This window comes from Emys orbicularis, chromosome 11 (assembly GCF_028017835.1).
Source record: "Emys orbicularis isolate rEmyOrb1 chromosome 11, rEmyOrb1.hap1, whole genome shotgun sequence".
Lineage (NCBI taxonomy): Eukaryota > Metazoa > Chordata > Testudines > Emydidae > Emys > Emys orbicularis.
In genome coordinates this window covers 9,750,464-9,774,703 of record NC_088693.1, presented here as the reverse complement: position 1 = coordinate 9,774,703, position 24,240 = coordinate 9,750,464, and the positions used below count along the sequence as shown (strand labels likewise).

The 24,240-nt window shown below is 42.2% G+C and overlaps 1 protein-coding gene across 1 annotated transcript; it reads left to right on the top strand.

Moving 5' to 3' along the window:
- The first annotated feature begins 80 nt into the window (after nucleotides 1–80).
- On the top strand, nucleotides 81–23,978 carry IQCB1 (IQ motif containing B1). Its single transcript, XM_065413637.1, has 14 exons — nucleotides 81–102; nucleotides 2,592–2,705; nucleotides 4,281–4,443; nucleotides 6,068–6,197; nucleotides 9,652–9,745; nucleotides 11,243–11,342; nucleotides 12,578–12,750; nucleotides 13,271–13,380; nucleotides 14,662–14,771; nucleotides 18,529–18,671; nucleotides 19,162–19,310; nucleotides 19,789–19,920; nucleotides 20,303–20,459; nucleotides 23,749–23,978. Exons 1-14 carry the CDS (start codon nucleotides 81–83, stop codon nucleotides 23,976–23,978), a joined length of 1,827 nt encoding a protein of 608 aa, XP_065269709.1.
- Nucleotides 23,979–24,240: the final 262 nt, after the last annotated feature.

Genomic DNA, 24,240 nt, shown 5'->3' with positions numbered 1-24,240 from the left:
GCTCCGCCCTTCTCATGCTTTCGTCACTCGTGGGGCAGAAGCTACTGCGGCACGGTCGTGACCCGGCGTGAGGCATCCGTATGCAGATTTCACAGAGGGACGGTTAGGGTGAGAGTAGGTCTGGCGGCTCCCTTCTCCGCGCGGTTGGGCTCAGGACGCGGATATGCAAATTACAGTCGCAGGGGTACGCTGCGGTTGGCTAAAGACCGCTGTGACCTCATAGCTGGGGGGGAGGGGAGCGGCTCACGACCGGTCGTTACAACCCTCTGGCCTCGGTTTTGGCAGAGTCGGGCGGGGGAGGCAGCGCGCCCAGGTGCGTGCTCGCGACGCGACGCCTTGGGGCCTTAGGTTCGAATCCCGGAGGCGGGGCGAAGCCCAGAATCGCGCGACGCGGGGCCTGTAACCCTAATGGGATAGGGCCGTTTAGGGCTCCCCCTCTCCTGGAGGGAGGGGCTATCTAGGGCTCTTGCCATCCTGGGGGAGGGGCAGGGCCCCGCCCATCATCGGGTGCGGGGAGGGTACATAAGTCCCTAGCTGGGGCTCTTGGTTGCAGGGCCCGATGCTCACTCATGCCAAGCACCCGCCCTTGGGAATCTCCCTATTCTCCCCTGGGCCTTGTCACAAGGGAGCTTGATGAGGAGCTGCCTCCTTGTCTAATCCTGCTGCTGCGGGGGGGGAAAGGGGGTTTGGATCCTCAGGTGCCTCCCTCTTTGGGTTCAGCATCTTCAGGGCCAAGCTGCGTCTGATCCCAGAGTAGGGGTTGGTGGAGATTTCACCTCTGGCCCTTCCATTGGGAGCCTGGCCCCAGGAGTTGTGAGAGCCAAGCCATCCATTGGAGTTGCCCTTGCCTAAGGCTGGCTGACACCGACATGCCCCACTGGTTGTCTATTGAAAGGTGAAGGTGGAAATGTGCTGCCTACATAGGAGAGTTTCTAAAGACTTAGGGCCAGATCCTTAAAGGTAGTTAGGAGCCTAACTTTGAGGAACTGAGCCTTAGGCACCTAAATACCTTTGAGGATCTCAGCCTTACATGCGTTCCTGACTTGAGATGTTATCTTATTTTTAGTTTTCCCCACAATAAACCTGCAATGCCAAAGGTTTCTTTTTGAAATTTTATTTCTGTAGAATCATTGTTTTGCCAGTTACCGCTTTTTTTTAATGTAATGAGTTGGCTAAGTGTGCGTGTGTCACCACTGTTTTGTATGGAATAGAGCCAAAATTGTCCAAATGTGTGTCTTGGACAACCACCCAGTTGCTGGCAGTAAGGCAGATTCTCCTCATTCATGTTTTTGGATAAGGATGATCTGAGTTCTGTTCCCACAGTTGCCAGGAACTTTTTTTTTTTATAATGCAGACATGATAAAGAAGAGGGTGGATTTTATTTGTTTTTTTCCTCAGGGAGAGACGTTTGTGTGGAGCAAGGTGCTGAAAGGAGACAGAAGCCATTTTGCTTGTTTTTTTGAGATGTGTTCCTACCTCTAATGTATTTATAAAGCCAGTTTTTCATGGAACTAAGCCATACCTTTCAATGACCGCAGCCCCAAAATAACAGGACATTTATTTTTAAAAAGTGCAAGAGGCTTAACCTAACATTAATCTAATCCACATTTTCCTTACATCAGAACAGTCATTATTTTTATTACAGTAGTGCTTCAAGACCCCACACCTCTCCAGGCCCCAAATGTGCTAGACACTGTACAAACACATATTAAGAGATAGTCCATGCACCAAAGAGGCTTGCAGCCTAAGCTAATGCAGTTCTCTTTGCAGGGCTGGGGTTTAAATAAATAAAATAGATAAAGGGTGGGAGAAAGGAAGTATTCATCCTGTTTTATAGCTGGGAACTGAGACACAGAGAGATTAAATTATTTTCTGAAAGTTACACTGGATCTCTCTCCCAGAGCTAGGAATTCTCAGATCCCCTGAGTCCCCACTCAGTTCCTTAACCGTAAGATTGTCCTTCCTCACTTAATTTTTTTTATGGACAAGTGCCAATATTCATCCATTTTAAGAGAACAAATTCTTAAGTAGCACCTGTCCCCATTTGTGCCACTCAGTCCCCATGATGAAGGAAGGGCAAGCTGTGCTGAAAGTTACTGTGAACTTAACCCTGTCCCAAACAGTTTTAACATTCTCATTTTATTGCATTGTCTTGGGAGTCCATTGTGTTCTATAACATAACTGCTATCAATAATAATGAACTATGCATGTGTAGACACAGCCTGTTAGAAGCTCAAAATACATTTGCTTTTCCCAGTGATTTTTGTCCTCTCTCAAATATGTCAAAGTTTGATTAGCAGGACAGTCTTAGGAGGATGAGATAAAAGCTCAATCTTGTTTCTTCGTTGTTCCTGTTCTCCACCATGCCCCTGGCCAAAAATCCTATAAGAACCCCTGTGAATCAAATATGCCCTGTGTGCATACATACCAAATGCAGATTTACTAGTACCTCTTCTGTGCACAATGTCATTACTGATCCTCCCTTTGTTAAACAAGTCTAGGTATGATATATATTAGCTACAAAGCACTGCATGTTAAAAAGTTTTGTGCTTAGCTGCTTTTGTTTACTGACTTCTTTTATTAAAATATAGCTGACCCATATAAAATGAAGCCAGCAGCTGTGGATTCCAGAATTTTGGCACTGGCCGCTCAGGTCACTGAAAGCTCTGATCGGGATGTTCCTGTGTTGCTGTTGAAGTTAAAAGGTAAATAATTGATTCTTAAGGTATAAGTAGGGAATGCAGAAGTGTAGACAGTCATTTTCATGAACCTATATAACTGACAGTCAAATTGTTCCCTCCTTTGAGTATATCCACCAGGGCCTCCACAAGATCAGTAACATAGAACTGCCTGTAAATCTTCCTAAAGTGACGATTTACTTGGGAACCACAGATGAGGCTGGGATCTGAACGGAAGAGAACCCTCAGGCCAGTAGAGGATTAACCCCTATGGACTTTTTCTCTGCCTATCCCCTGCTGCCAGTACAGTTCCTGCAAAAGCCATGCTACTGTGGGCAGGAACACTGCACCTGGTTAAAATCCCTTCTGTGAGGGTTTGTGGGCACAGAGTTAGTGGGGTTGGGCAGGGCCGGCTCTAGGATTTTTGCCGCCCAAAGCAAAAACAATTTTGGCCGCCCCCCCCCCCCGTTCTTTAATTACCCCACCCCCGGCCCCGCCTCAACTCCGCCCCTTCCCCAAATCCCCAGCCCTGCCTCCTCCCCCCAGGCTCTCAAGCCTAGGAGGGAGGGGGAGACTCCGAGTGGCCACGGCGCGGGCGCCGCTTCTCCCCCTCCCTCCCAGGCTCTCAAGTCTGGGAGGGAGGGAGGGAGGGGGAGCAGCGGCACGCGAAATGGCTGTTTCGCGCCCCGCGGCCGCTCGGGATCTCCCCCTCCCTCCCAGGTTTGAGAGCCTGGGAGGGAGGGAGGGGGAGACTCCGAGTGGCCACGGCGCGGGCGCCGCTTCTCCCCCTCCCTCCCAGGCTCTCAAGCCTGGGACGGAGGGGGAGCAGCGGCGCGCGAAACGGCCGCTCGGGATCTCCCCCCCCCCCCCCAGGCTTGAGAGCCTGGGAGGGAGGGCGAGTAGCGGCGCGCGAGCGGCAGCGGAGGTGAGCTAGGGCGGCCGGGGCACATTTTTAGGGGCGGCATTCTGGCGCCGGCCATGCCGCCCCTAAAAATGTGCCGCCCCAAGCACCAGCTTGTTTTGCTGGTGCCTAGAGCCGGCCCTGGGGTTGGGAATGATTGCCTGGAAGTGACATAAAAAAAGCCGAACATTCACTTATTTATTTTCTCTCTCACACACGCACACACGCACGCACACGCGCACACACCACCAGCGCCTCCAGCAAGTTTTACCCTGGTGGTGTTCCTTCTGCACATGGGTGGTGGGTAGGGTGTGTGAGCTAGGTCCAGCTCTGAAATTTGACTGTTATTATAATCAAGTTAATAAGGGTTTTCACAATAGATTTTCATCTTGGTTTTATATGGACTAGCGAATTCATACATATGGGCTACCTGCCAGATCATACATATACTCTTGCTGCACTCTTCTAAATCTGTAACTAGAAAGCAGGAATATGATCTTTAATTAGATATAGTATCTGTAACCATACAAGTTAACAAATTATAGTCATTTAAAGTATGTTTTACATTATTGTTACTGGGCTTTTTTTTAACAACACTGATCTCAGATGTATATTTATACTCAGCCTTTTATGTTTTGAAAAATAACTTTCTTATGGATCAGAAACATATGCACAATTTTTTCCTCTTTCTTCCCCCCCAGAAATTTTAAATAGTACATCTTTGGGAAGTAAAGAATCACAGAAAATTAAACAGGACCTCTACTATTATAATCTTGCTCAATACTGTATGGTGGTCCTTAAACAAGATTACTCTCGACTGCCTGGGGGCTGGGCTACTGCTGCCCAGCTATCAGAGATACTAAGGTAAAATGAAAAGCAGCAGCAAAGTTTTATTTTTGTTCTCCTTCACATCTTTCCTCTCGCTTTTTTCTTTTCAAGCTGTTCTACACTGACTCACATCCAAAACAAGGCTTGTTGCGCAGAAAATGTCAGGGTGAGAGTGCAGGGAGCGGTCAAGGGCAGAGAGAGGTCAGGCAAAGCCTAACTCATTTGCATTGTGTTTCAACGTGCTGGGCGGATTATTCGGTGGGAACAAATAATATGTCAGATTTACCCTTGTTTGTTTATAAATTGTCCTCAAGTAGATCATGATTTTTACCAATGTACTGCTTATTCAGAATTGTTCACATGCTCTTGCAATCAAACTTCAGTCTCTGGGTCATTGACAAATCGTTCTTTCTTTATTTTAGATGTGTAGAAATGCTTTAAAAATGGACATTATCCATACACTCTAGGTACCCTGGCCATCACATAAAAATATACCACAAATATATCTAAATGCAATAATCCTACCTAGTATAAAATCACCACCAATGAGCCAGGCAACTTAAAACTCAAATCGCCTTCATACAATCTCTACCCGCCTCACCCCCAAACTTTTAAATTCTGGGTCAAATGATAAACCTTGCAAATTACCCTGAAGTTTTGGATTAAGTAGGGAGCAAATTCCTAGGCGGTGGGGTCCTTAGATCAGCTTTGTCTCTCTAATACCATCTCCTAGGTTTGAGTTTTTGATATTAGAAATTTGCTAGAAGCTTCAAGATCAGGCACCAAAGCCACATGATATTGTTTCTGTTTCCGACTGCATGATCCAACCTTTATAAACTGATTCTGCTTCCAGACAAAATTAATTAATTTTGTAACAAAGCAAGTCTTCTTGTAACTAAATGAATCTCAGTGGTTCACCTGGCATTGGCTTTCCGTGCACGGTTCAGATTAACTACACTCATTTGCACAAATATTCATGGAAAGCTAACAAAAAGGGTTGCACACAAGAAGGTGGAGGTGCATTTCAAAGCAAAATTCACAAAATGGTCATGAATAATTTTCCTCTGTTTGCCCAGCTCTAGTGAAGAGCATGGAATAAAAAAATTGCCCACTTATGTGACTATATGACAGTAATTATTTCTAAAAAGATTCCTCCAAAGATGCCCAAAACAGTAATACTGGATGAGGGTTAAAGTGTAGACCTGTAATACTGATTCCTAGCTCACCCCCAGTCTTAAAAAAGAGGAAGGTTGCAGAAAGTATCCCCCCAGTTATTTGTGAATTTGTGCTTTTATTTGCATGGTATTTTTTGGTTTACAAAACCTGCCTCCAGTTCCAGATTGATTTTAATCTGTCTCTGTCCTGGTTTTTTAATGGTATCATAGTATCTTAGCATTGCATTGAGGGTATGTAGAACAGATCAGAACAGGTCCCAGAAAGCTAATGGGCAATGTGACCCAGATATGGTTTTGGCCAAGACACGACGTCATAGATAACAAATTCTCTCTCTCCAACAGCCTAATGATTCTTTTCCTTTGAGGTAGATGTCTTGGAGCTAGTTGCAATAGTTGTCTATCTTTCAGTCTCTGATGGCATTTATTCACTTGCTTTTGTCCAACAGACCCTGCAAGGTTCAGATCTGTGTGCTTTTTCTTTTCAGTCAGTGTTGTGTGGGACTGGAGGTGAAAGAAGATCCTGAAGAATTTTATAATAAGTTACTTCCTTCAGCTGTCGATAACCTCCTGTTTTTGGGAAGACGTCTGCAAGCACGGTTTATCCGAGCAATCAAGGTATTCGAATTGCTTGGTTAAGAGAGCACCATGAACATTTTGTAACCAATTGACAATGTTTCCAACCTCTTCTACCAGGGAGGATTTGATTTAAATCAAATTGAATTAAATCATGATTTAAATCACTAGTCAGGAAGATTCGATTTACTCATGGTTTTCTACATAAAAGTGCATTCTTGTTGGTTGTTATAACCTTAATACATATTCTTTACAAGTCAGAGATAGATGTAGGTTTCATTTTTAGAAGGTACACACTATACATTTTTAAACAGTGATTTATTTTGAAAACTTTTCAGATTAGTTTTACAGCTATATCAGAAAATGAATGATTGGTTATTTCATTTACCAAAGGTAAATGAAGCGGATATTATGAAGTCATTGGGAGGTGAACTATCTCTAATTCAACAGGTTAATCATTAATATTTGGAGGATTTTCTTGCCGTGCTGTATTAGAAGGAGAACATCACCAGACAGACATTTAACTAAAACAACAGTGTTAAGTATTCTGGATTTTTTTCTTCAACAGCAAACATATCATATTTTAACAAAACAAGCATCTGTCCCTCGCTTCTCACATTTATCTCCAGACTTCTTCTCCTTGTCCAGATCTATTCCGCCCCCAACAATCTTCTATTCATTGAACTTTCTGAAACTTTGCACTTTTAGAGAGAGGTAAGGGATTGACTCAGTGTACACATATTTACAAAGGGACAACAGAGTTGAGGTCTGTTATTTCTCACCTCTATATATTATTTATTTAAAAACATTTTTGCTGTTAACAAGCATGTTACCTCTGGAGACACAAATCCACAGTTTGAGAACTACAAAACTAAGCATCTCTGATGGTATCTTTTAGACTGAGCACTGAGTCCCATTGGGTAGATAGAAAGATTAACCTAAATAATCTATACAGAAGCCTGTGGAATCCCATAAGATTGGGTCTCTAATCCATGAACTATTGGAACTCCGTTACAAAACTTTTCTTAAACATTATATGAATATATTGTCTCATACTCTAGAATTAGAATTTATAATCCCTATTCCACGATGAGATATCTTTGAGCTATAATGTATCTTAATTAAAACTATCTTTAGATACCGTACATACTCGTTCATAAACTGAATATTTTTGGTTAAAAAGTGACGCATCAAAGAGCGGGGGTTGGCTTATAAACGGGTCTACACCAAAATTTGATGATTTTAAACTCTGTGGAATCATTGAATTGAATATCTAATACATTGCCACTTCCCGCAGCTCCCATTGGCCGGGAATGGCGAACCGCGGCCACGGGGAGCTGAGGGGCTCCATGCCTGCAGACGCTCCAAGTAAACAAAACGTCCCAACCCGCCAGCGGCTTACCCTGACGGGCCGGGAGCCAAAGTTTTCCAACCCCTGAAATATAGGGTCGGCTTCTGAAAGGGTCATACAGTTTTTGCTACTTTTACCTATCCATTTGGGGGGGGGGGGTTGGCTTATAAACGAACGGGCTAATGAACGAGTATATACGGTAGTTTTTTTTCCCCTCAAAAAGCATTTTATCAAAAAAATCCAATTTAAATAAAAAAATCGATTTTTTTTTTAAATCATTGCTTTTTATCCAACCATCATCTACTGAATTAGAAGGGTTCTGCTACAGATACACCATAATATAAAAGGATGTTTTTCAGAACTGACTTTTTTCTCATGGCTGTCAATAACTGACGTTTGGAGTTTTGAAACTGGAATAACTTTCCTCACAGAATATTTCTTCCATCCTGTGTGTGCATGGACTAGTTTGTTACTGCAGGGTTGCTGTGAAGAGCTTGGCTGCTGAGAGTGGGTTGTTCCTGAGAACAAAGCAATAATAAATGAGAAGTAAAAACAGCTCAACAAAACTGGGCAAAAATCATATTTGGGGTCTACCAATCATGAGAGTTACCTTTTATCTTCACAAATGACTAAATCTGACTTGGCAACTGCTCTGTTCGTAGTGCTTTATTCAGATTTTCAGAAGAGGAAGTTACTATTTGGAAAGATGGTCTGGAGTCTCTTCTGCCATATACTTTCTAAATGAACTTGGCCAAAATGTCCAAAAGTGTCCACTGATTCTGACATGGCACCCAAAATTGAGAAACTCCAAATCAGTGGGCAGTTCTGAAAGTGTTGCTTTGTCCCATTTTAGAGGGTAACCACTATTTAGCTACTTCAAAAGGGTATTTCATGGCAAAATTCCCTACTGTTTTAGGAGCACTCTGAGACCCTAGGATCAGTACAAATAGTATAATTTGAATAACCAACCACATGGATGCTGATGGGTTCCCTGAATAGAACTTTCCCCCTAAATATTACACTTCTTTTTGGCTGACTCACTCCTTGCACTTAGTCAAAGTTTTCATACGCTGTACAGTATTATGTTGGAAACTATATGCTTCCTGAGTAGTGATTATATATCAGCAGTATGACATATTCTGTTTGCTCAATTCTTTTAAGTGAATTTAGAGCTTGTGAAAGTTCCTGATTGACATCCCTGGAGTCTTCTGTCTACCCACAGTGTGTAATTTTGTCCACACGTTCTTATTATATGCCTCAACCCACATGCTACGGAATTACCCACTTCTGTGCAGGATTTATTGTTGAGTGCAAGCACAAGCTATACCATAGGTCAGTACTTTAACTTCCAATCATATTGTCCAGAGGTAACTGAGCATCCAGCCTTGACCACACACTCTGAGAGGGTTTAGCAAGCCCCAATCCACCAAGCATAGACAACTCATGACTAAGTGACCCTTCCAGTCCCTCTCATAGACCTGAGACCCTCATTGTTTGCATGTTCCTTACAATCATTAGATTGAATGTCAGGGTCCAATATGAATTCTTGCAGCATCTGGTGTCACGGGGATGGAGGAGGAAGCCAGGAGTTGATGTTGACCCTCTTGAGGAGGGGTATGGACGTGGGATCCAGCATTTTACTTCACTTGGGACCTGCCCTATAAGCATCCAGCATTCTTTGCCACAGTGCTTATTATGAGTTATTTTGCCTTGAATTTGACTGCCAGTCTACTGAGAACTCAAACAGTTTCTATTGTTTATGTACCAGCCCCTCATTGCAAAGATCAAGGTCAGGGCTCTTAAAGATATTCAGATACTTAATATTGTGTAAATTGTACGTGCTGGCTGTACGCGGTCTGATTCTGAGCTTACACCACTGTAAATGAGGTCAGAATCAGGCTTACTCTCTAAGTAAGCCTCATTAAACTGAATGAATTGCTGAAATATCCAGCATTCACAAATCAACATATTAGCTAATAATATTATGGATTAGCTTGTTAGTATAACTTGCATCTCCCATGGTCAGTAAGGATCAAATACAGTGCAACATCCTGATTGAGAGTTGTGGATATAGCACAAAATACAGGCCTAAGATTGGGATTATATGTGACCACATTTATAATTTATTTAATTTATTTTGTTCAGGATGAAGAAAAGAGTGAATTTTTACGGTGTTTCCGGACAGTAACTGATGCCATCTGCTGGCTGTTTGGTGGGCATATTCAGCTAACGGAGTGTGGTAAGAGAAAGGGTTGGAAATTCATTGCATCCTAAAATAACTGAAAAATTTTGAATTTTAATATAACTACAATGACTAGTGACGGGTTCAGAAGTGATTCTGAAACCAGTCTGTGTCCTGGTTTTATCCAGTTATCACATACTTTTAAATGAGCTCTTGAAATAACCCATTGTACCAGTGGTTCTCAACCATGGTTCTCAACCGGGGGGCCGCCAAAATAAACCAGAGACCAGGGCCAGCGTTAGAGTTGCCGGGGCCCAGTGAAGAAAGCTGAAGCCTGAGCCCCGCCAGGCAGGTCTGAAGCTGAAGCCCAAACCCTGCTGCATAGGGCTGAAGACCAAGACCAAGCAACGTAGCTTCCCATGGCCCCCTGGGCAATTGCCCTGCTTGCTACCCCCTGTCGCCGGCCCTGGCTTTTAATCTACTGGCTATGCAGAAAAGCAGTTGTGGCACAGGTGGGCCATGGAGTGTTTATAGCATGTTGGGGCGGGGGAGGGGGTCAGAAAGAAAAAGGTTGAGAACCTCTGCATTATACAGTAGAAGCATAAGCATATGAAACAGGCAATCTAGGCCATTCAAAAAGCAAAAATAAAAGAAAGAGGCCACTTTCCATTTTGAAGTTGTTGATTTGGACAGGGTTTTTTCCTGCAGCTTCCATTTTTAATTATAGATCTTAACAAAAATCAGAGTTTTTCCTAATATAAATGCATAGTTGAAACTTTCACACCTCTGTCCTAAAATGAGCTGTATATGGGCTCAAGAGATTGCCTAGACAGAGTTCACAAAAACCAACCAAACAAAAAGCTTTACAGTGTATTACTTCATTTTACTGCAATGCTGGCAAATTTACAAACATCTGAGAAATTGGCCTATACTCGGTCAAAAATCAGTTCTCGGTTATACCTGTATAAATTCCATTGACTTCAGAACGTAACAGAGAGAGTTTGCCCAGTATTTGACATTAAAAAAAATTAACAAAAATTTCAGCACATGGGTTTAAAAAATACAAATGACTGGATAATTATTAAATAAAAACAGTGGGTCTGAATCTCTAGCATCTATTTCACTCCATTGTAACTTAATTGAAGTCAATGAAGTTATCCTGACATAAAATTGGTATAAGAGAGTGAAGGTTCAGGAGTCCTCTCCACTGGAAACTTTTGCGCCATGCTTCTGCCCCACTGTAAAAAGACGTGTGCCCGTGTGACTTACCCTACTTTGAAACTTTTCACACCACTTCTGCACTAGTACACAGGAGGTTTCCACCCGTGCAGAAAAACCCCAGTATAGACAAGTCCTTAGGCTCATTCTCTTTTCCCATTCTGTCTCGCTGTAAAAGTTAGAAAGGCAAAGAATATTTACTAAAAAAACAGTGACCCTCGTTTCACTTGCTTGGAAATGTGTTTTATAGGTCTGTTTGGTAAACTACAAATGAACTGGCATTAAATCCCTGGCTTTGATTATTTCTTGATTTTGTTTCCTTTTCCTTCATTGCAGTGCTGCAGAGTAACCATTTCCTGCAGTTGCTAATCACAGATGATGTCGAAACTGCAACTGCAATGATGTCTGTGTTACAGAATATTTTGAGGGCCAACAGGTTTGCTGCTTTTATAGCATTCAACTGATTTTCCTTTATTTATTTATTTTAGATTTAAAGATCAGTTTGGTACTGGGTTTGTAAAAGCAAAGTCTCTGCATGCCTAAGATATCTTATACCAGGCTCTGCTGGAGAAGTCTTAAAATGGGCAGTTTTCTCTATCCTTAAATTGCTTTGTTTATTGTGAATATAAACTTTTTTTTGTTTTAGTTCCTGGAACAGCACTAGATTCCAGTGGACTGGACTATCTCCCAAGTTGTAGTACTGGGTCTGCCACTGAGGCAGTAAAATACCCAAGACAGGCCTGAGTCTGCTTACTTGGGCTTGCGGGGCTATAAAACGGCAGTGTAGATGTTTGGGCCTGGCCTGGAGTCCAGGCTCTGCGACCTTTCCCCCTCGCTGGGCCTTAGAGCCCAGGCTCCAGCTCAAGCCCAGCCTACACTGCAATTTTATAGCCCCACAGCTTGAGCCCTGCAAGCCCGGCCAGCCACAGGTGTTTTATTGCAGTGTAGACATGCCCTGAATTACTTAGGATCTTGGGTAAGTCAGTAACATCTGCTTCTCAGTTTACCCTTCTGTAAAAGGCTGATAATACTTAAACCTACTATGGAGGGGTATTGTGAGGATTAGCTAAATTTGCATAGTGTTTCAAACATGTAAACTGCTATATAAATGCCCATTTCTGCCCTCGGACATGTAAATACAGCTTCCATTGACAATAGGAGTGGGAGCAGTTCAGCTGAGGATAGAATTGTCTCTAAGGGCTCAATCCCGCGAGGTCCTAAGCACTCTGGTCCCGCTGCAGTAAAACGGTTTAGTGTACGTGTAATCCCACTCAAGTCGATGAGAATAGTTACATGCTTATAGTAGTGAATGGCGTGTGAATAAGTGTAGTGCTGGATGGGAGCTAGAATGCCCAACACCTTGTAGGGATCAACCCCTAGGAATTGTTTTAGTCTTAAATACAAAAATGTCTGTTTCATTCTTGGATCAAAGCCATAATTAAAGGAGATTTAAACCTTACATGAGCTAGAGTTACATTTTAATGTAAAAACACATAGCTGGAAAAGGCCCAGTAGGTCATCCAGTCCCCTCGGCTCCCATACTGGGTTGGGCCATTGGTCAAGTGAGTCATGTATCCCGCATTGCCTTGTGCCCAATGCTTCAGAAGAAGAAAGCCATTGTTGAAATATGCATCCCTCAGTAACGTTCCTGCTTTTGTCTCTTTTTGTTAGTTCTGTGTTACTCCATGTGGATGAAAAGATCCTTCACTCTGTTTTAGATGAACTTGTTTATAAACTTTCATCTACCACCAATCCTGTCACAGGAAATGCTGCTACAAAAGTGTTGCTGTCAGTGGCAGAATCTCACCCCCAACTTGTGGAGTTACTCAGTACCCGCTACAAAGGTTTGTCTCTTTACTTCTTGTCTCAGGGAAGAAAAATTCAAGAATAATATGAGTGGTTAGTGACAGGTCCTGAAAGAGCAAGTTTCACTGTGGTGAACATGAAAGCACTTGTAATAAAACCTAACATTTATGTAGTGCTTTAGATCTTCAAAGTACTTTACAGAGATTAGCTGATCAGACACAAAAAACTTAACTTATCTGCCTGTCACATAGATGTGTCTGTAGATAGTCAATGACTTGTACCTACAAAGCTATAACTATTGTATAACATTTTGCAGTGATGTCTATACCATCAGCTCTTCATCAAAACCATTTTATATTGAAACTTAAAGGTAACTGCCTGTACTCATATTTAGCTCTGATTTAATGTCCCTTTCCAAAGCCCATCACACGTACAATCTGATTTGATTGTCTGATATTCTGCTTTATGTTTGCTAGTTTGAAATCTGTTTGGTAAGCAAGCGAATGAAAAATTAGCTCTAACAATGTAACATGCTTATTTTTTTTCTCTCTCACCTAGGACTGAGAACTCTGCTAAGTAAGCAATGGGCTGGCAAAGGATTTGACAGGAATCTCAATCAACTTTCAGACCTTCTTTACTCAGAATCCTGCAGGAAAGGAGAAATGCAGGTGCTGAATGTTTAATGAGACTTTTCTCTTTGGTGGATTTATATTTGCTTATATTGGGTTTACTCTTGTCCCACCTTTCAAACTCCCCAAACAGTATTTGCTCAGACACGTCTTCTTTTTTTTTTGAAATTACCCCCTTTTTATTTTCTACTCTACCACTTCTAAGTTTGCCAGCAGTAAAGATATATGCCCATCAAGAAATAGAGAAAGAATGATCTCATGGTTAAGGTCTGGACGGGACTCAGGAGATCTGGGTTCATTTAGCAACTCTGCTACAGATTTCCTGGGTGACCTTGAGAAAGTCACTTAATGTCTTTCTACTTGAGTTCAGCCCTCTCTAAACTAGGGAAAATAATACTTCCCTACCTCACAGAGATGTGTAAAGAATGTACAGATCTAACCTAGGACACACTTGCATACTTCAGAGATGGGGGCCATGTAAATGCCTAGGTAAAAGAAGTGACCAGTAAGAGATGCTCTTTAGTGGAGACGAGTGTAAGTACATGTTTTATCCACCTGGACAACAAGAGTCACACATTCAGATCTCTCAGAGATGTTATTCCAAGAGCTACAACTGTACAAGGATTGTTTTAATCATAAAGCGCAGTTCTAGTCTGAAAAGTAATTGAGTAAAAATATAATTGAAGAAGAAGGTGATAGATTGTTCTGTTTAACCACTGAGGACAGGATAAAAAGCAATGGGCTTAAGGGAGATTTAGGTTAGACTTTAGGAAAAATTCCTAATTGTAAGGGTAATTAAGCACTGGAACAAATTACCTACGGAGGTTGTAGATTCTCCATCATTGGAGGTTTTTAAGAACAGGTTAGACAAACGCCTGTCATGTATGGTATAGATAATACTTAGTCCCGCCTCATTTCAAGGGACTGGACTAGGTGACCTATTGAGGTCCTATCCAATCCTACGATTCTATGATTCAAACATTAGCTGGATTATTTTTCCCAGCTTCCTTCCACTTATGAAAAAAAAAAAAAGACTTTTAGCTAATGAGTTTGCTTTGTGAAGTCCTTTATGTACTACAGATAGAAAATTGAACCAGATGAACTGAGCAGCTGCCCTGGTAACAAATATAGGGTTCATGCTAGTAATTTATTTATGGGAGTGTAAATCTACCCAAGTATTTGGAAACAGTGAACTGCAGGGCATGTGAAAACTGAAGTCAGTTTTGATCAAACACTGAGTTTATGCCAAATGAGCAAGTAGCAATAAAACGTTTTATATATGCTGAGAATATATTCTGTCAACTGGTTTGTTAATTTCAGAGACTGCATCAAGCAGCTTGTTTAATCCAGGCTGTGTGGAGGGGATTTCAGACCAGGAAAAGATTAAAGACGCTTCCTATAGCAGTGACTGCCTTACAAAGAAGTTTCAGGTAAAAAACATCCCTTTGTAAGCAGGAATCAGGAAAACAGGGTTTCTACTCTCAGAAACTGCTATGCAGGACACTGTATATTAACAAACAAAATAGATTTTTCTACATAACAAAATTGCACACAATATTGTTCTTAACTGTATTTAAATATGTATAAATCAGTTATGAATTATAACAAACTGCAACACATAGTAGCAACATATGGAATGTCCACAATGTCAGAGTTTTCTCTGTCTTTTTGAGCACTAGATTACCTCATTCGGTTGGATTATTTAGTCTTCACCATCCATTTCTAGTTGCAGTAAGTACATCTCCTTGGGCTTCATGAACATCCAGATATTTTTAAAAAACCACAAAGCACTGTAAGTTCCTATACACATTTTGTATAATATGCCTGACATTTCTCAGATGGAAAAAAAGAAACAATAAGGGTAACAAACTGACTTGCTAAGGGCTGTATCTCAGGTCCCTCCAGCAAACCATGGAATAAAATCTAGGATACTTAATATATGGAGATATACCTATCTCATAGAACTGGAAGGGATCCTGAAAGGTCATCAAGTCCAGCCCCCTGCCTTCACTAGCAGAACCAAGTACTGATTTTTTGCCCCAGATCCCTAAGTGGCCCCCTCAAGGATGGAACTCACAATCCTGGGTTTAGTAGGCCTAATGCTCAAGCCACTGAGCCATCCCTCCCCCCACTGGTTTCTTGTTTCTGCTCACAAAGAATGAAGCTCAAATCAATGTCATTCTTATCTGGCTAGATCAGGATTTAAGGTGTGATGTTCGCTTATGGTAGGTAATACATTCTTACTGACACATCTGAAAAGTCTAGTGTAGACAAGGCTGCATCGACTTTAACATGCTAAAGTGATCGAATTAAAACTGAGGTTCCCCACTAGGCTTTAATTCAACCAGTTTAGCATGTTTTAAAGTCTATGCTAGACTTTTGAAATGTGTTAGCTACCACATTCTAACAACACTCCTTAAATCCTAGACAAGGTGTGAAAACAGAGTCTCTGATTTGCCATTTCATCTGGGTTGGAAGGTATTTACCTCTGCCCTCAACTGTGTGGCTGTCCCAAAGTTTGTGGGGAAATAACACAAGAACTAGGGGTCACCAAATGAAATTAATAGGCAGCAGGTTTAAAACAAACAGAAGGAAGTATTTCTTCACACAACGCACAGTCAACCTGTGGAACTCTTTGCCAGAGGATGTGGTGAAGGCCAAGATTATAACAGGGTTCAAAAAAGAACTAGACAAATTCATGGAGGATGGTGTCCCTAGCCTTTGTTTGCCAGAAGCTGGGAATGGGTGACAGAGGATGGATCACTTGATGATGACCTGTTCTGTTCATTCCCTCTGGGGCACCTGGCATTGGCCACTGTCAGAATACAGGATACTGGACTAGATGGACCTTTGGTCTGACCCCGTATGGCCATTCTTATGAAATCACAGATAACAAGGCATCTGTGGAGGGCCACCCACTTTACACTGCTTCTCGGTGACCCCCCCCCCCCACACACACACACACACATCCTGCCTGTCAGCACAGCTCCCTCACACTATCACTTCCTCCACACCTGAGCCAAAACCACCTTTTGAGGGAGGAGAGGAACCCACAAGAGTTTATACTGATGGAGGCTACATACATTCTCATGGGTATTTGCCTGTGGATTAGTTGAGGGGTTATGCCACAGAGAGCTGCTTTGTTAGTTCTGCTCCTGCCCAGCCAGACCTCCAAACCCCATGGAACCCCAGTCTTCTCTATGGCCTCACTGGGGATGGAATGCTTCTGGTTATGTTGGCTCCCTCACTTACTCCCACCAACTACTTACTGGCCACTTTGGGCCAGTATTCATGAACAAATCAGGCACCCGACCCCCAAAAGCTTACAGTCTGAGTTTAGCACTAACTTGAAGGGAGGCCAAGGGGAACGATGGGATCTCTAGCTGCCTACATTTGTTGTGCAAGCATTTTAGTAGTTGCAAATATTAATTTAGGTCATTTGTTGAAGCAGTTTCTCAGTTTTGTGTATGTTAGTTTCAGATCAGAAGGGATGGTAATTATTTCTATTCTGGTAGCGCATAGAGGCCCTGATCAGGACAAGTGTGAGGGACCAAGTGTGCTAGGCACAATATAATAAAAATACAATCCTTCCGCACAATGTTTACAGTCTAATTCAAAACGATAGCTAGAGTGTTATGCCAAAGAGTAAGAATACTGCTTAGAATCCTGTCAGCATTGCTGGTTGAAAGCATCCTAGAATGTCAATATAGCATACTTGAGGTGCTTCAGCAGTCAGCAGCTGTGGCTGTGAATTCAGGGCTTAACTATATTTATGGAGTTTTATGAAAGCTCTGATCTCAGTAAATATGGTTAAATTTAGTTGGGGCTGAAACTCATAGCTTGAGTGTGGCTCACATGCAATAGCAGTTGGGTATCTTAAAATCTGCCAGCTGTATGCTTCTGAAAACGGTATGGTTTCAGAAAGATTTTTCAGTTTTAATGTATCTTTAAAAAAATGCTAATCTGCCTTCAAAGTTGGTTAGGCTGTCACGTAACCAATTCATCTTACATTTGTTACAATGAAGTAAATCCGTGTTAATCGTGCATACATCAGTATCTATCGATACCTTTATTATTGATCAGAAGTGAGTTCTTTTCAATCATGCCCAGTAAGAGGAAGTTTAGCTTTCAGTCTGTGGGTGTTTTTTCCTGTGAGAGGTGCTCTTGTGTAACCTAGATGTGGCTTTTCATTCTATATCCCTCTGAATGATGAAGAGCCAGCATTCTGCAAAACACATAGTAATAGAAAAGGGGAGAGTCAGTATAATAGAAACCTATTAAATGCATAACATACAACAGTGACAGTGTAACAGGCATACATTGGAGGAATCCATCAGAGGGCAGACTTTACACTCGTGTGGCTTCCCAACTAGTGGAGTTGATAAGGATTTCTAGAAAAAGAGCATGGATAAGATTTTGTCAGGAGAAGGCCATGAGTCCCTTTTTATCCTGAGATTTCACACTGCTCAGACATGAAATAACGTGTGCTTTCCTGGATCAGAAACACAAAGAGACAGTTTAAAGCAGAGATACATGGGATTGGAAACCTCTGTGGACAGTCTGATTGCAGCCTTTCTTGAAACCATTTTGCTACATACAGGAAAGTTACAAATATCATATTGAATGTAATTAGGGGTGTAATAGCAATGTGGCCCTTTAACTCATGATGGGGAAAGGAGGCAGCCTTGAGCAGTTACTGTCAGGGTTCTGAGCTTTAAATCCAGGGCCTCACTCTCTTAGAGAATGCCCTCCTCTCCACAGGACTGTACTGGAGGGGAAAATGAGGATTGCTAGTCCCTACGGTTAAACTTTTAGGGTCTCATTAGGGAGCTGTCAGTGCAGCGTCCTCGTCTGTGATGTTCCTTACAACTTGTGATCAAGAAGAATCAGAGCCTTGCTGCTCTTAAGGCACAATGTAAGATACCTCTATGTCCTAGACTTCCATCAGTAATGTTGATGCAGAAGAACGACCTGTCAGCATTTCTCCTGGAAGTCAATCACCAAAAGTTATCCAATTTAAGAAAATCAGCCTTAAAGAGAAGGAGGGGGGAATTATTTTGCAGAGACAGTAAAGGCACTAATCTTGTTTTGTACAGTGTATGGCACCTGCTAGATAGTGATGGGCAACTTTGAAATGCATAGCTAGTTTTATAGGTGGCCAATTCTTAATGTGTGTGTCTATTGCAGAGCTAAACGAAAACAGGAATTGCAACATTTAAAGAGGCTGAAAGAAGACGAGACCCTCAGACAACAATTGCAGCTTCAGAGACAAAGGGCCATGAGGCTCTTTCATGAACGGCAACTGACTTTACTGGAAATAGTCCATGCTGGTAGGATTTATATTGAACTGTATCAAAAGCATTAAGGGCTCAGGTTTCCTTAAAACCATCTTTCATACAAACAAAAGTATTTCTCAATCTCGCATGTCCATCTCTTTTTATGACCGAAGTGCCTGGTGGAGAACAGCCTAAACTCTTCAAATTCTTGGTAATCAAAAGATGTGGTGGCTTGAAATCTCTTCTCTTTGCAGAGGTGTGAGGTAAAAGGGAGATCCTGTCCCTTTGGGTTCATTAAAGATCCCACAGCAGTGGTATGTCTATGCTGAGAACTGTACCTCCAGTAGCCCAGTGTCCGTGATTAGTGTGCTGAGGTTTTGGTTCAGAAGAAAGAGTGCCACCTACTGTTCCACCAATGCTACTTACTGCAATGCCTGACTTTTCAGTGGTGGTTTCTCCTCCAAGGACTGAAAAGCCAAACCTTGTTGTGCTTGTGAAATCACACCCACAGTTGTATAACTATGAACTTCTGTCATCTCCTTAGGTCAGGTAGATAGGTACATTCAGGAAACTGAGGGGAAGGCAGCATTAACTATCCAGAGACACTGGAGGGGATATAGGGCAAGGAGAAAAGTTCATCAACAAAGACAATCTCTTAAGCAGCATAAGGCAGCTGTCACCATTCAGAGAGCAGTAAGTATATAAACTCGGTACGGGTGTTAGACAAGATTGACTGGATTACTGCAATTCCTTATGAGGCTCAACTTGTTTACTTCTAGAAATGACAACTTTGCCAGAATTTAGCAACCAAATATTAAAATAGTCAAAAATCAGGCAAATCAAACCAGAGCCCCAAACTTCATCAGCTGTTAAGAACCCTGTGTAAACTGCAACATGCAGTGCAGTCCATATGAAAAAGTGAGAAGAGCTGTTACTTTGGAACGAAGGCTGGATTCTCTATGCAGCTCGTATAAGCAGTAACACTGACAATAAGTTATTGGCTTATGTCAGATCATGCCCTCTCATGTACTGCCTCTGCACTGTGAAATCGAAAGCTGCACCTTACTAGCTGCAGTGCTGAGACATTTTTCTTTGGAGGTTTTTTTAAAAGATGCATGAAAACAAGCCCCTAACCTGTAAATGGCATACTCTGATACCTTCTTTCATGCAGGCTCATAAATTCCTGGGGAAATGTCAAAGGAAACGGAAGGCTCTCTCTCCCTGGAAGGAACCCAAGGAACTCACCAGTGCACAGAAACTAGCATTACAGCAAAAGATGGATGACTACATCAGACTGCACCCGGTGTGTCTCTTTTGTAGCTCGGCATTCCTCACCCACCGTAGTGCATTAGAGGGATGAAATATATGCAGTAATATATGGAGTGCTCAGGATAACCCATGTGAGCTGCGTGCATATTAAACCTGCTTATTTGTCTTTGAGAGTAATATACTAGGATCATTTTTTTTACCATTAATGTAATAAAACAGGTTAAGTAAAGCCTAATTGGAAAACTGTATCTGCTTGACGATGGATCACTTTGCAGAGAAAACTTAGAAGGAAGCAGAATTATTAAATTTACATATAGACTAGGAATGCAAATGTTGTTCTGTAGACATTAATCTGCCCACAAAGGATTTAAAATGATAACCGTTCCTTAACAGTGACAGATGTTATTTTCCTCCAGGCTTCCCAAATGTCAGAAGAAATGAGTAAGGAACTACATCTGCAGGCGCAGGAAAAGCTGGCACAGTACCTGCTCAGGAGCAGTCTGGATCGCAGAGCAGAACAGCGCAGAGAGGCGTTACTAGCTCAGGTCAACACCGACATGGAGCTGTTGATGAGTATGTGCCTGTCTCTAGGTTCATTCCTTTGGTCACTACATGGATTAAACTTGCCAAGCTATCCTGCTGTGGCTCAAGAGCGTGGGTACCAAACTAAGGGCAGACTGTTAGGAAACAGGGCACAAATCCCAAACTGATTGTGAGTTCTGGGATTTCGTGTAGATTTCACTGACCAATTATCAATGTAAACTCCTCATATACTCCAACAGCCTTTATCATGGAGTCACAGACTGGCCCCTTGACTCCAATCTATCTTGCCACTTAGGTAAGCTTACCTTTGTGATAGATGGTCCCTTATACACAAGGCCACAGCAATATTCAGGTTACTCCCAGTCCCAAAGGACCAGTCACTTACCCCAGGTCAATTGCACCTTAGATCTCACACCAAGGACAACACTTGTAGCCAATCCTATAATAAACTATCTAAAGATTTATTATATAGGAAAAGGAAATAAGAGAGTTATTTACAAGGTTAAAGCAGGTAAACATATATACACACACACAAATGAGTTCCAATCTTAAGTTTCAAAAAGTAAGGCTGTGTCTACACTGCCACTTTCAGTGAAAAACTTTTGTCGTTGAGGGGTGTGAAAAAACACCCCCGAGTGACAAAAGTTTTAGTGCTGAAAAGCACCAGTATACACAGCGCTTCGGCTCCCGGCGTCATCACCCCTCATTCGAGGTGGTTTTTTTTTTTAAATCACCGGGAGAGTGCTCCCCCAGCGATAAAGTGTGTCTACACTGCCCACATCACAGCGCTGCTGTGGCCACACTGTAACGTGGGTAGTGTAGACATACCCTAATAGAAGCTTGTATAATAAGCAAGCTCTGTATGTCCCTTAGGGTTAACCCAGGCTAACAGCTGAGGATTCCTTGCTTAAACCTAGAAATCTTGAGCTCGGGAGTCCAAGAAGAATAGAGATACAGTTCCTCGTTGGGGGTTTTTATGCCTTCCCCGCTGCTGCATCGAGTAGCAAATTCGGCTGATGGGAGAAATTTACTTGCGCATATTCTCTTCATGCAGCAGTGGGGAGAGCAGTCAAATTCCTTTGTCCTCTGATGTTCCACTATACAGTTTGTCTGGTATTGATGGGCCTTCTTTGTTAGGCAGGACCTAACACCTTTTGTTGGAGACTAGTATTTCACACTAGTTAATGTGTCTCTCCTGTCTGGTGATTTACACAGTTACCGAAGCTTACAATGCAAATGCTAAGATATTACCTTATGATATGGGATACAGAAGTCATAAGTGAGATTAATGCAGGGGCAGTCAATTATTTTTTGTCAAGGTCCAAATTTCTTGGTCAAGGTATAGTCAAGTTCTATATTTTTACACCTCAATAACAAGAACGATAACGGTCCGTTCAAAAGCATCTGGCGGTCCAGATTTAGCCCATCGTCCGCCTGTTGAGTACCCCTGGATTAATGCATGCAGCATCTTACAAGCATTAAAAAAGTCTAAACACTAAGTACATTCTTATAATTCGAATACCTATTTTAACAATACTAACACACAGGTGAACCAGACTGATCCCAGCTATGTGTTTGTCAGTATTCAAGTGAGGCCTGAGGGCCTTGACCTAAGCTGGCACCTGGTTTGCCAGTGTCACAAAACTAATGTAGAGAAAATTAGGATTATACCATGAATAATGGTGAAAGCACATTTCAAAACTGAAATCTCCGATATATACAAGTAGTATATTTTTAAATGTCCCTATAGGTTAAGTACATTGACATGCATTACTAGAAGTACATTGACATGCCCTATCCTTCTGTTCATAATGCTGATGTCTAACATATTTGTAATAAGGCTTTATTTTGTTATTTTATGACAGCCCTGTCATAACTATAAAGGGAAGGGTAACAGCCCTCCTGTGTACAATACTATAAAATCCCTCCTGGCCAGAGACTCCAAAATCCTTTTACCTGTAAAGGGTTAAGAAGCTCAGGTAACCTGGCTGACACCTGACCCAAAGGACCAATAAGGGGACAAGATACTTTCAAATCTTGGTGGGGGGGAAGGCTTTTGTTTGTGCTCTTTGTTTTGGTGGTTGTTCGCTCTTGGGACTAAGAGGGACCAGACATCAATCCAGGCTCTCCAAATCTTTCTGAACAAGTCTCTCATATTTCAACTTGTAAGTAAACAGCCAGGCAAGGCGTGTTAGTTTTATCTTTGTTTTCTCAACTTGTAAATGTACCTTTTACTAGGGTGTTTACCTCTGTTTGCTGTAACTTTGAACCTAAGGCTAGAGGGGGGTCCTCTGGGTTCTTTAAGTTTGATTACCCTGTAAAATTATTTCCCATCCTGATTTTACAGAGATGATTTTTACCTTTTTCTTTAATTAAAAGCCTTCTTTTTAAGAACCTGATGGATTTTTTCCTTGTTTTTAGATCCAAGGGGGTTGGATCTTGATCCACCAGGAGTTGGTGGGAGAAAGGAGGGGGGATGGTTAATTTCTCCTTGTTTTAAGACCCAAGGGGTTTGGATCTGTATTCACCAGGGAATTGGTGAAGAGTCTCTCAAGGCTACCCAGGGAAGGGAATTAGCACATTGGGAGTGGTGGCAGCGGACCAGATCTAAGCTGGTAGTTAAGCTTAGAAGTTTTCATGCAGGCCCGCACATCTGTACCCTAAAGTTCAGAGTGGGGAAGCAGCCTTGACAAGCCCTTTCACAGAGCCATCTCTGTTGCTTTTAAGTCACCAAGGATGAGGATCTTTGCATAGTCATCTTCCCTGCAGAATTGGGGATGACTGTTTTTCCTCATTCTGTTTGTCAAAAATGGACTGATGGTGGAAGCAACCCCATCCCTACTGGTGAGGCGCTTTAGAGGCTGAAAACTTTGAGCTAGGGCTATTCTGGGATGGGAGGGTGTCATGCGTTGGGCAAGGAGGGTAGGCTCACCTGAATGAGAACAAGTAGGATTTTTCTTCTGTCCTGGTGGGGCCCAGGAAGGCAATCTGGGATCAAAGGGTTAGAATAGCACAGTCTAGACACCACTTAGCACCCAGGTGGAGCAAAATGTAATAAGTTATTGAACAATATTGCTAGATCTGCCACCTACTCTGTAACTGTAGAATAGTACTACACAAGCAAGGAAATCAGCAACTGTTGTATGCACAGTTTGTGGTGGGACCAACAGGAAGAGGTGATGCAGGTATTGGGGTGCACTGAAAGCACTGCAGTAGAGGTCACCCTGTGCACCAAGGAGCACAGAGCCAAGAATAATGACCTACGCTAGTCTTTCCTTTTCCACAGATAGAATTACACCAGTTTTCCTCTTTGTTACAGGTGCTCCAAGTCTCATGGAGGCCACAGAAAAATATCTTGATGTCTTTATGAGTCGGTCAGTCCCTGTAGCATGCAAAGCCAGACAATCCCATAATACCATGCTGAAATATACTCGGTGGCCATGGTGGAAGAAGCTTGGAGATGAATTCATGGATGATGATATGATTCCTGATGATGCTCTCAATACTGAATTTGGAACTCTCTTTATTGGTGGAAGTAAATCCTCTTAGTTAGCAGGCAGAAGAAATTGTAATTCAGTGACCCAGACTCATATGCCATACTATGCAGTCATGTTGAGTATGTACTGTATGGAAAGAAAACATTCCAGCCTGTGCATGAGGTAGGATCAAAAGGCATTTTAATTTTAGTGGGTTTGTTATTCTTAATAAAAAATCCTTATAGGAATCTCCTTTTGCAGAAGAACCTGATATCTACGCTGTCTTCAAGGTAAAATTATATCCAGTTTGATGCTAGAATCAGGATTCAAGTACA